The 12880-nt window shown below is 54.0% G+C and overlaps 3 protein-coding genes across 3 annotated transcripts in view; all 3 read right to left on the bottom strand.

The window, feature by feature from the left end:
* The window catches only part of LOC309819883 (uncharacterized protein), a gene marked incomplete at its 5' end in the record, with an annotated part of 124909 nt that overhangs the window by 12726 nt on the left and 99303 nt on the right, over positions 1–12880 (bottom strand). The window contains one exon of the mRNA XM_082650334.1: positions 1992–2050. Coding sequence (XP_082506460.1) covers positions 1992–2050 — 59 coding nt within the window. The remainder of the gene's footprint in view (positions 1–1991; positions 2051–12880) is intronic.
* Positions 4900–7427, bottom strand: PCDHGC5 (protocadherin gamma subfamily C, 5; the record flags this gene model as incomplete). The annotated part of the gene is given in 2 exon segments (XM_082652001.1): positions 4900–4955; positions 4958–7427. Coding segments are annotated over 2 exon segments (2526 nt in total).
* On the bottom strand, positions 8857–11454 carry LOC309819597 (protocadherin gamma-C4; the record flags this gene model as incomplete). Its single annotated transcript, XM_082649934.1, has 1 exon — positions 8857–11454. The coding sequence occupies one exon, from the start codon at positions 11452–11454 to the stop codon at positions 8857–8859; it is 2598 nt and encodes an 865-aa protein (XP_082506060.1).

The following is a 12880-nucleotide window of genomic DNA, read 5'->3' as shown; positions in this document are numbered from 1 at the left end:
CTATCCCCCTCCCCCATTACACTCACATGATCCTCCTCCCAGAACTTGCTATGATTTGTAACTAGAAATTTTTTTAGTGTGATTTGTTGTCAATTTTCTGTGTTCCCTGCTGGCATGGCAACCTGTAAGTGCAAGGATCGTGTCTGCTTGTTCACTCTTACAGGCCAATGTTTAGCACAGGGCCTGGCTCATAGTATATGCTCAATAAATATTTGTTGAATGAATAAATACATGAACGAATACATGAACGACCTAACGGATAAACCTGTGGGAAGGCTGGCAAGACCAGCAGGGAGAAAGGAGAAAGCTGGGGTCAAGGGAGGGGCAAGGGCAGTCCAAGCCATCTGGTTTGCTGCCTTCTAGGGGCCTGCTAGGATCTAACTGCCTTGAGACCTCGGCAGGACTCACATGCCCAGGAGCTGGAGTCTCCACCGTACACCAGGGTGTCCCGGGTTCTTGTGGCAGTGAGGGCTCAGCATCTGGGGAATGTGGGCAGCAAGTGTCCAACCAGCGAGGAGGTGGGGAAGGCAGCCCAAGCTCTGCCCTCCGTCTCCTGGGCTTCTTGGACTCCACCAGGCTCCCAGGGTCACCAGACTTCTAACAGGGAGGCCTGGCCCAGAGCTGACCCCACTCCCCTCAGACCAACTGCAGGTCTTTTGCTGAAGTCTTCCTCCCCTCCACCCCACCCCCGCCCGCTCGCCCCAGGGAGTTCCTGTCGTAGCAGGAATTCATACCAGATTGATCTGAGCAGCTGGGGCAGCCTGGATGGGAGGGTGTATGGTGGAGAGCAGAGATCAAACGCTCTGTCTGTGAGGGGCTGGGGAGGGAGAGAGCCTGGGGGGCGGGCATGTGTGTGCTGGCTTGCCCACAAGATTTAGGAAATGAGAGACAGAGAGAGGGACACAGAGTAAAAGACAGGATAAAAGAGAAAGAGAGAGAGATAAAGAAAGAGCAACAGAGAAAGAGACCCATTAAGGCAAAAAGAGACAGACAAGAGACTTAGATATACAGAGAGAGACAGAGACAAAGACAAAGGAGACACAGAGAGGCTGAGAACAGAGAAGAAAGGAGAAACAGTGAGAGGGAGAGAAAGAGACTGGAGACAGAAGAACACCAGGACACTAGGAAATGATGAAAGAAGGAGAGACAGAAGAGAGGTCAAGGACAGAGACAGGGAAGCAGAGACAGAGGGAAAAGGAGAAACAGAGACTGAGACTAAGGCGGAGTCACGTTTATTCATCGATTCCACATTTATTGAGCACCTAGCCATAGCAGGCGCAGCAAGAGGCACAGATCAGTGCAAGTAGACACAAATGGTAGGGACCGAGATACAGCAATAAAGAAAGAAACTGAGATCGAGACGAGAAAGAGAGGGAGAGGCAGAGATTGCAAACTAACATGGAGACTGAGCCAAGGACGGTGAGAGAGTGTCCGAGACAAAGGGCCTGCAGGCAGAGAAGGCTGCAGGCTCTCCGTCCCCAGCCCCACCGCCAGCTGCCTGACCTCCCTCCCCTCAGCCTCGGCTCTTTCCTGCCGGCTCAGGAGGAGGCTCTGGCTGCTGACAGCTCCTCCCCTCCTCCTCCTGTCCCAGATTCCTCTGCCTGAACCCCAGTCAGGACGGAGGCCAGCCAAATCTGGAGCAGGAGGATGGAGCCGGTGGATAGGTATAAAAACCTTCCTCTCCGCCCAGAGACCTCCTTGAGACCATCCTTTGCTCCCACGGAGCCCCCAAGATACAGGAGAAGGTTTGTGTGGTGGGGCGCAGGGAAGGGATGAGTGTGTGAATTGCGTTTCCAAAATAGCCAGAGTAGGAGCGTCTTCCTTCTGGGGTTTGTGTACCAGCCGCCAACGTACCCAAACCTCCCTGAAATCTGGAACTGAGGGAGGAAGCCATTTGTAGCGAATGCTGAGCCCTCCCCCCATCTCCTCCCACGTCATCACTGAGAAAAATGTCGCAGAGGAGAGGGTGGGCTGGAGAGGCAGTCACCTACCCGCTGGTGCCGGGTCTCTGGGCCTGGGAGAAACGCCAGTCCGTGTTGGGCGGGGCTTGCTGTGGAGAAAACAGAGGGAAAGGGGCTGAGTACCCAAATGGGGTAAGATGAGGGCGAGGTAGGCTCATTTTCAAAGACAAAATACACCTCAGGTCTCAGAGGTCTGAGGTAACAAAGAGATAAAATCACAGTTATCTGACCACAGTGAGCAAACCCAGATTCCTTTCCTAAGGAACCGGCCCCTTCCTCCCTGCCCCCAGACTCAGAACTTCTGAGCAGAGATTCAAGGGCTGAAAGCATCTTCTGTGAAACCGGGGGGAGGGGTGCAGAGAAGGCCCCCAAAAGTCACAGAGGTTTTTACATGAGAATTCCACCAGCCCTAGAAAGAATTTCATTCAGCTCCTCAGCTGGGAACAAAGCATCCTCTGCGGCAAGATGGCTGCTGCTCTGGGTAACCCTTTTCATGCCAGGTTGTGCCTTTACACATTCAGAAGGACACCCCCTTCAGACCCCTGGCTCTCAAGGATCCCTTCCCACAGCTAAATACATTATTAATTTAGGAGTTATGCCAGACTGGGCCTTTGGATGGCAGGGCATCCAAGCCCCAGGACACCTCCCACCCCCAGAACTCTGTGCCAGACAATGGCTTTGACTAAGGAGGAGAGAACAAGGCAGCTCTGTCTGGAACAGAGAGAACTGCTGGGATGGAGCCTGGCAGAGATCAAGCTCCCACAGGCTCCAAGGAGAGCCAACGCAATCTCCAGGGCTCCCAAGGGGCAGATCTGTAGCCCTCTCCCACCTGGATGAAGGGGTGGGACTCTAGCCAGCCACTTCACTTCCAAGACCCTCCCAGCCTTTGCAGAGGGTGTATTATCCCATCACACACTCTCATGGAGCACTTGTAGAGCCATTTCCTCTCCATTCTGGGGTGCTCTGGTAATTGTCACACTCACTCCCAGGAGCAGAGAGGGAGGTGTGAGCACCTCCGATTACACTGGGGAGAAGGAAGACCCAGGGCTGCCAAATGACTCACTCTAAGTCTCACAGGTGGCAGTGATGTAAGCAGAACCCAGAAACTTAGCATCCCAGGTACAAGAGGAGTTACAAGCACCATTCTGGAGCTGCCATGGGGAAGGGCACAGGGATGTCCAGCTCTCAGTTACTATATTCTTAGACACAGCAGAATCTACATGGAGATGCAGGAACCATGACAGACTGGAGGACAGGAACTAGGCCAACTCACAACCTACATAAGGACAGCGGGTCCAAGTTTGTTCGATTAGGGATGCTCAGGAATAAGGAGCCCCAGTAGGCTTTTCTTCACGTGTTAGGCTCTAAATGGGAAAGAATGCCCCCCTTTGCCTCATCCCAGCAGACACAAACCGTCTCTCCTGTTCTCCAGTTTTACAAGTACCAAGTGATTGAAAGCACAAATTCTGGAGTTAAGACAGACCTAGATTAGATCTTTTTCGACCACTTACCCTGTGAACTTGAGCAAGTCACTTGAGCTCTGTGAAACTCAGTTGTAAGAGGGAGGATTCTAGTACCCACCCAACAAGTGTGGGGAAGAGCAAAGGAGACGTTGTGGTTCTCTAAGAGGAAGTTGTAGTAAGGCTCTCTCAATTAGCTATCAGAATCACATGGGGGTGTTGTTCCAAACTATAACTCTGATTCGAGGGGCAGGATGGGGTACGGACATATTTTGAATAAAAGCTCCTGGAGTTACAGAAATGTGTGCTTTTTACCATTATAGTTTCCCCATGTATGCAAGCACCCTGCTGGCTTCTGGCAGAGAGGCCATGGCTTTCCAACAACCAGGGAAAGAAAGACTTGCCAGAGTGTCACTCCCAAAGCCCTGATCCTAGATCGCTGGGCACATGTGGTGACGACGGAGCCAAAAGCCTATGTCTTAGCGTCCAGAGCCCAGGTGTTCCAGGGTCCCACTTCCCACCAGAAGACAGGTCGGTGGTGCCACAGAGGGCCCAGGCGGCCTGTCCTATAGAGGCCTGTTCGCTCGTCCCAGGCCGGACCCCGCCGTGCCTTGGGCCACAGGGCAGCCGGGCCGACCCGAGCTAGGCTTCTGGGCTGGAGGCACCGCCGGCCTCCGCTCTGAGCCCTGGGCCCGGCGGGATCCGCCAGCCCGCGGGTCATAGAGTGCTGCCCGCCCCGCGCCTAGAGCGCCCAGAGTGGCTACACTGCGGGCGACTCTGGCTCGTCAGGAGGCGACTGGTCCAGGTCCGGGCGGGGGCGGGGGCGGGAGGCGGCTCCAGAGTCGTCAGGGGCAGGACGGTCACAACTTGGGCGCGCTCAGTCAGTACCTCTGAGGCGAGCAGCAGGGTGGGAGGGAAGCTGTGAGCGGGCTGGAACAGCCAGTGTACCTGGCAGCGAGCGGCTGGCAGTAAAAGGCGGTGTACGCGGAAGGCCAAGTGCGAGGGGGCGTGTGCGTGCGCGGGTGAGGCGCAGCGAGGGCGCTGCGCCTGCTCTGAGGGCGCGCTTCTGCTCTGTCCACAGACGCGTTGGTTTGATGTGGGAATAAAGAGGGTTGGGAATAACAGCGAGGTCACAGGTCAAGGGAGTGGGGAGAAACCTAAGAAGAAACCTCAGGACCAGTGGAGCGTGCCCGCACCAGAGCCTCGGAGGCTGGCTGCAGGCGTGGATCTGTGACCGCCTCCACCCGGACCCCGGACCTGGCGGAAATCGCCAGAATGATCGTCAGGAAATCGCCAGACCGCAGGCTTTTCTGAATGTGGGGTCGGTCCTTTCCTGTCTCCCCCTCAACCACAATCACCATCACCTCCCCGGGCTCAGAACCCCATCCCTGCCTCGGCCACACCTCTGGTTCCACACAATCCGTCCAAACAGTCCCGACATTCGGGCCGAGCCCGCACCAGAGGAGCGGATGCCAAGTTCAAAGTGCCTGATGCGGCTGGGCGGCTTCTCCATTGCCGCCCCCAGGGATCGCGCTGAGCCCCTCACCTGGCTCCGCTCCCGCAGCGTGTTAGAGCGGGACCGGAAGGTGTCAGGCTCCTGTGCCAGCGCTGAGGGCTGCTGGACGCTGAGGGGCCTTAGAAAAGTGAAGTCACTGCCGTCCGAGGCTGGTGAAAAGCACGTCCTGTAGCAATGACTGTGCGAGTCTGTGGGCCGCAGCGTCACCTCCATGTACTTGAGTGTGCCGTCTGAGCTCACCTGTAGGTTGGGGCCGGACTGCTTATAGAACTCCCGGGAGGGCGAGTCCTGGCGCCCACAGCACTCACCCCCACCCCCATCCCCGTCTGCGTGCCCCCGAAGGCACTTAGCTGACAGAAAGGTGAAGGTGACTAAGGATAAGAGACTGACGGCCACAAGAGCCACAATGAGATAAAGGGTAAGGTCTGAATGCTCAGGAGGGTGTGTGAGGAAGTCGCTGGATTTGGGCATTTCCTCAGGGTCCTTATCCTCCAGAATCAGAAGCACTGTGGCTGTAGAGGAGAGTGAAGGGTCACCATTGTCCCTCACCAGGACCACCACCTGCTGGGTGTCAGGGTCATCCTCCAGTAAGGCCCGGGCTGTTCGCACCTCACCAGTGTGTGCAGACACCAGGAACAGTCCTGGGGCTGTGGACTGTGGCAACAGTGAATAGGAGAGCCAGGCGTTGTGGCCTGCATCAGCATCTACGGCTGTCACCTTGGTGACGAAGGAGCCAGGAGGAGCAGAGCGAGGGAGACGCTGGGGGACTGAGAGATCCCGGCCTGGTCTGGGATGCAGCACGGCTGGGGCATTATCATTCTGGTCCAGGACAAACACATGGAGAGATGTGTTGGCATGCAACGGGGGAGAGCCAGCGTCTCGAACGCCCACCACGATCTGCAGCATCTGCAGCAATTCGTAGTCGAAAGTACGCTGGGCAAACACCCGCCCATCCTCAGGGTTGACATACACAAAGGAGGAGGCTGGGGCTCCCTGAATCTGATTCCCTACAATGAAGTAGGTGAGGCGAGCATTTTCCCCAGCGTCTGGATCAGAGGCAGCCACGGTGCAGAGAAGGGAGCCTGGAGGCCGGTTTTCTGGGATGTAAGCAGTGTAGAGCTGCTGGGTGAAGCAGGGTGCATTGTCGTTCACATCTGAAATGTTGAGCCTGACGGTGAGATGGGCGTGCAAGGGAGGTGAGCCCCCATCGCGGGCCAGCAGCTCAATGATATAGTGGGATGTGGCCTCACGGTCCAAAGGCTGGCTGGTTAGCAGTGAGTAGTGGTTCTCAGAAGGCTTAATCTGAAATGGCAGGCCCGAAGAGATATCAAGGCTCACTTCACCATTTCTCCCTGAGTCTCGGTCCCGCACATTAAATAATCCCACTACTATGCCCACTGGTGTGCTCTCCAGGACAGGGTTGACCAAAGAGGCCAACAGTACCTCTGGGGCGTTGTCATTCGCATCCCCCACATCCACTTGAATCACACAGTGGCCTTCCATGGCTGGCTGTCCTTGGTCACGGGCTCTTGCATGAATTTCATAGAAACTTGATTCCTCAAAGTCTATGGGACCCAACACACGGATTGCTCCACTGCTAGGGTCTAGGCCAAAGAGATTCCGCACTGCCTCAGATGTATGGTCTCCAAAAGAATAGTCTAGTTGGCCATTGGTGCCTTCATCTGGATCAGTGGCATTGAGGCGGAGCAGCAGCGTACCCACGGGCGCATTCTCTGGGAGTCCCACACGTAGAACTGAGGACTGGAAGGTTGGAGCATTATCATTGACGTCCAGCACAGTGATGGAGATAAGGGTGGTCCCCGAGCGGGGTGGGATACCCCCATCCACAGCAGTGAGCACCAGCTGATGGCTTGCCTGGGCTTCACGGTCCAGCTGCTGCTCTAGCACCAGCTCTGGGAACAGCTTCCCATCTTTTAGGGTCTTCACATTCAGAGAGAAGTGGCTACTGGGGCTCAGAGTATAGAAGCTCACGGTATTGGTACCCACGTCTGGATCCTGGGCACTATCCAGTGGGAACAGTGCCCCAAGTGCAGCTGATTCTGAGATGCGTATCTCTCGCTCAGGGGTGGCAAAGCTAGGAGAGTTGTCATTGAGATCCAGGATTTCTACCTCTACACGGATTAGTTCCAGCGGGTGTTCGGTCACCACCTGTAGTGGCAGCAGGCAGCTGGTGCTGGCTCCACACAGGCTCTCTCGGTCAATTTTCTGATTCACTGCCAGAGCACCACTCACCAAGCTCAGGGAAAAATAATGCCCACTCTCCTCAGAGCCCAACCGCAGCCGGCGGCTCAACAGATCTGTCAGCTTTAAGCCTAGATCCTGAGCAACGTTCCCCACCAGCGTCCCCGGCTCAGACTCCTCCACCACTGAGTAACGAAGCTGCCCAGACACCCAGCCCCAGGAGCACAAGGACAACATGCACAGCACTTGCCATTTCCCAGCGAGCTGCGGGGGTGTCTTGGGCCCCATGACCCAGAAGTCCCTTCCTGGACACTGACTCTGTGCTGTCCTGTCTCGAAGGCAGACCCAGGGCTTGGGATGTTGCAGCTGAAATCTCTTATGTCTCCTTCCAGCCTCTTAAAAAACTGCTCCGAGGTTTGTCTGCCTGCAGCAGTTCTTCTTAGTCACCAAATGGCGGGGGTGGGTTGGGGGGGGAGGGGAATCGAATCTGAGTGGAGCTGGGGAGCTGGGGGAGGAGAGGCGGGCAGGAAGAGCAGATCCCCCACCTTGGCTCTGAGTCTGATTGGCCCAAAAGTCTGTGCTCCCAACCAATTATCAAGTCTCCTCAGTCCTGGAAACCTTAGGAACAGGCGCTGCAAATCTGTGTCACAGAAGCCTCCTACCTCCCCACTCATTTCATGCTGCAGGTTGATTCAGCCCCCTTGGCAGCTCAGATGGTGCTCAACAGGGAAGACAAAGTGGTACAGAACTTCTCAGTGTTCTGTCCCAGCAACTTCCTGCATGACTTCAGAAGCTCCCACTACTTTGCTTGAACCAACAAAATTTTGTCCTTCTCAGGGAGGCAAAGCCCATGTGTTAGCCCCTCCCTACCCCATCCTACCAAACACTGCCAAGGTGAGAGAAAAGATTTGTCAGGACCCTTTAGAGTCTTGCTCGGACTCTCCAGCAGTACTTCGAGGAATCTCAGTGTCAGCTGATGGCTATAAGGATTCAATTTTTCTGAGATCCCAGACTTTAGCTATGGAATGGGCATCACAGCTTGTGATAGGAGGAACATTTCTAGGACTGATCCAGGTCACCCAAGGAAGGTGACTAGAGTCTAGGCATGGCCTCTAGGCTTTATGGTTTCATCAATTCAGAAGAAACTACTTAAAGACTCCCATAGTGGCTGTCTCTATGAATTCCTCAGCAGTAAAACAGGTTTAGATATTTAGTGATTTCACTTATTGCCTTTTCCTCCCAAAGAGGTAATGTTCCCCTGCCCCAATCTACTGAATCTAGCTCAAATCCCAGTGGGGACTTGATTGGGAGTCCTGAAGACCTGGACGAAAAGATCCCTGCTTCCACCTCAATGCCTCTCTACTCCCTGGGTTCTTTCTTCTTTTTGCTCTCTGCTATGTTTCAAGCAGAGAGTCCCTTTCACCGTGGATTAGGGAGTAGATGATGCTGTGGGGCAAAGATATTAGCTCCCCTTAACCTAGAGTTAAAGTGTTCCAGACCCCGGCCCCTCACATTCAGGAAGAGTAGAGAAAGCAGCCACCGGGGTTTAGGTGCACCTTGTGCACAAGAGCCTTCCATATGATCCACATTCCAGTCGTGTGTTTCCACAATACCCTGCCTCTTGATCACTTACTTTCAATTCTTACTCTCAGATAAGGGCATAACCCACCTCAAGTACTAATCCGTGAAAACTCCCTGGTTAATTCACAAAACACTTCTACAGCATAGCATCCACCACATAGTTACCACTCACAGCAGTGGTGACATCACTACAGGCTCTTACAGAGAGACCAGTACTCTCTGGGACATGGCCCAGCCACACGCCTGCCTCAGAACAACCCTCAAGCATTGGCTGAGCCTGCAAAGGTCTCACCTCTAGCCCATAGAGAAGATCAGAGGGTGGGCAACTTGGGCGAACAGGTTCCCCTGCCATAGGTGCACTGGGTGACTTCACCATCATGAAGCTATCGCTCCGAGTGGGTGCAGAAGCCAAGGGTGTACAGCCATGAGAGTGGCCGCCCACATCAACAAACTTGATAGGATCATCTGACCCTAGCTGGATTCGGAGGATCCCATTGGAAGGAGGAAGCCCCTCTCTCCTTCGAGATCGGGTGAGACACGCACAGGTGCCGGCAGGAAAGCAGGTCACTCCACAGGCAGCCCCACGCAGGCACTTCGAGATTAGTGCCACGAATGAGCCAAAGGAGACAAAGCAAATCGCCACTAGAGATACAGCCAAGTACAGGGTCAAGTGGGATTCTCCTTCCCTTGGAGCTGAAGATTCTCGAAGATCAGGGACAACTGGATGAGTGTCTTCTTCCAAGGACACCAGGAGAGTAACGGAGGTAGAGAGTGGTGGGCTACCACTATCCTTTACCACAATGACCAGCTTCTGCGGCGGGAGATCAGCTGGGATGGGAACAGCCGTCCGCACCTCCCCAGCATAGCGGGAGACTGCAAACAGGCTGGGATCTGGGGCCTCCAGGAGCTGATACGAAACCCAAGCATTGTAACCCGAATCCAAGTCCACAGCGGTCACCTTTGTAACTAGGTGTCCAGCACCAACTGATGGAGGCAGTGCTTGTGGACATAAGGAACCAGGTCGGGCTCTAGGGCGGAGCACAGCTGGCGCATTGTCATTGAGGTCCAGTACAAATAGACGAACTGTCACGGTGCTACTAAGGGGTGGGTTGCCCCGATCCCGGGCCTGCACCTCAAACTGCAGTGTCTGTGTTTGCTCATAGTCAAAGGATCGAGTAGCATGAACAGCTCCCGTCTGGGGGTTCAGAGAGATGAAGGAGGAAGCTGACACATCTCGATTTCTGGGCTCTAGGAGAGAGTAGGAGATAAGGGCATTCAAGCCAGAGTCTGGATCAGAGGCTGCAAGGGAGCAAAGCAGGTCCCCTGGGCGATTGTTCTCTGGAACAAATACTTCGTGTGACCTCTGAAAGAAAGAGGGTGGGTTATCATTCACATCTGAAATATTGAGGAAAATGGTCCTGTGGGTACTCAGAGGAGGGCTCCCAGCATCAGAAGCAGTGACCATGATATCATAGCTGGATTTGGCCTCTCGGTCCAAGGGTCCAGCAGTCACCAGGGAGAACTGGTTCTTGAAGGCGGACTTGAGGGCAAAGGGCAAATGGTCAGGAATACGGAGGCTCACATCTCCATTTGAACCTGAGTCGGGGTCCTGCACACTGATGAGCGCCACCACGGTGCCAGGTTCTGCGCTCTCAGGGAGAGTCCCAAGCTCTGAGGTCACTGTGATGTGGGGGGCGTTGTCATTTACATCCAGGAGATCCACCCGAAGGCTGCAATGTTGCTCCATGGCTGGAGAACCCCCATCTCGAGCCCGAACATCAAATTCATAGTAATTCTCGCTCTCAAAGTCTAGGGGCCCCTGAAGAGTAAGCTTTCCATTAGTGGGGTGCAGGCTAAAGAGATTTCTCACACGATCAGGGGTGTGACCACTGAAAGAAAAGGTGACGTTACCACTGGGACCCAGGTCTGGGTCAGAGGCATTGAGCTGGATGAGTAGCATGCCGGCTGGCGCGCTCTCCAAAACGCTAATCCTGTAGCTGGATTGCTGGAAGGCTGGGGCGTTGTCATTCACGTCCAGCACTGACACCCGGAGCTCCGCTGTGCCAGATCTCGGGGGGTTCCCTCCATCCACAGCAGTCAGCACTAGGCGGTAGTCTGATTGCTTTTCCCGATCCAAAGGCTTCTCCAGGAGCAGCTCTGGGACCAGGCTGCCGTCGCTGCGCTTCTTGACATCCAGTGCAAAGTGTTCATTGGAGCTTAGTCTGTAGCTGCTGATGGAGTTGCTCCCCACATCTGCATCCTGAGCCTTTTCCAAGGGGAAACGCTGTCCTGGAGGAGCTGCCTCCCCAATTTCCAAGTCCAGCTGCTGCCGAGGAAATCGGGGGGCGTGATCATTCACATCCACGATTTCTACCTCTGCTCGGTACATTTCCAAAGGCCCTTCTGTTACAAACTCCAGGGGCACGATGCAGCTGGCACTGAGCCCACACAGTGCCTCTCGATCGATTGGATTCTTGATGAGCAGGGCACCGCTGTCCAAATCCACACGGAAGTGTCTTTGGTTCACCTCTCCAGCGACCTGCAGCCTGCGAGCTGCTAAGCTCTCTGTATCCAGCAGGAAATCTTGGGCGACATTCCCTACAAAAGTCCCTTCCTGTGACTCCTCTGGGACCGGGTATCGGATCTGCCCACAAACGTAACCCAGGTGGCAAAAAAGGAACAAAAGGGTAGTCCCCCGGCAGATTTCTACCCAGCTTCTCACCTTGCGGAGCATTGCTGCCGCCCACTAGTTCTCTATCTGGTCCTGAGAAGCCGAAGAAGCCGACCCGCCCCGAACGGCCACAGCAGCTGGAGACACCTATCTCCCTTTCCCCGCGCCAGCTCTGGCGCGGCTGGGCCGGCGCCGCAAGGGTTACGCGCCGTTTTTTTTTGCTGGTGGCGGGGTAGATTTGTCTGCCTTCCTCCACCCGATTGGCAGACAGAGGCTCCTGGGCTCAGCCAATAGGCTAAGCAGAGAACGTCCCAACAGCAGCAGGGTAAATGCGTCGCAGCATTGGAAAAAAGAAAGAAAAAACAAAAAACAACCCACCTATCTTTTTGCCTTCCTCCTGTTCAACAGCATTTCCTCCCCCCCTCACGGGTTATTACCTCTATGGAGAGGCAGACAACATACACGGTTTTTTTTTTTCTAACACACCAATTCCCAGCCCACACCACCCCGCCCCTTTTCGGTGGGGGAAAACAGCGACAGCCTGAGCCCTAGCAACCTGCAGCCCAGAGAGTGAGTAGCCATTTGAGACTGGTCACTTTGTTCAAGCCAATGTTGTCATCCACCAATATTCTAAATGAGTAGCTTCTGCCTCGGTCTGATTGTATTAGAGCAACAGCTACTTAGAAGCACTGCCTTATACTAAAAACTCTGCCCCTCTGCAGATTATTCAGAAATATATCCATCTCTTTGCAGAAGAGGCTTACACATTAAGGTAGCCTATTAAATTTATGCAGTACACATTTTTGTTGTAACAGAAGGCGCAGCAGAAACTAAACCTCTCTTATTCAGATACCCACTGGTGGTACACTAAATTGCCATTCATCGATTTCAAGGACAGTATGGAAGGAGGTGAAGGCGGGGGGGAGGAAACCGGGAGAGAGAGATGTTCCAAATCAGTAAAGAATCAGTTTGTCTGGGAGACGCTAAGGACTACATCTCACTTCCTGGCAGAATGCTAATGTTCACAGATTTAATAGCTTCCGTGAATGATTAAGATCTGCTACCAAAAGCACAGTGCCTACAAATCTCCTTTATTTGACACCACTGTATGCTTGATATGTTGTTAATTACCAACAGTGACTGTTTCAAAAGAGCAAGTTTTTCACTTAGCCCTAGGGGGCCTTTTGGCAAGGGAGACTTGATCTCACCCCACCCCTACCCTGATCCAGACCCTCCCTGGAGCCTGGCTACCACCTTGCACAAATGCAGAAACATCATTCAATTCACACTGTAGTTACCTGCAAACTGTAGTTCAAGTCGCAAACACACCAGAGCACAAAGAGAAAAATCCAGCCTGATTTGGACATGAGATTTTTTAAATTCATCTGAATCCTCACCTAGGCTACCAAAACCAGTGGCAAAACCTGAGGTTATCCTCCCCAGGTGTTTTCTCAAGCCCCTGATCCTCAAGAATATCCTTTTGATGGTG

This window comes from Grampus griseus (assembly GCF_964374135.1).
Source record: "Grampus griseus genome assembly, chromosome: 3".
NCBI classification, from domain to species: Eukaryota; Metazoa; Chordata; class Mammalia; order Artiodactyla; family Delphinidae; genus Grampus; species Grampus griseus.
The sequence above is the reverse complement of the archived record's forward strand: the minus strand, read 5'-3'. Positions and strand labels throughout refer to the sequence as shown.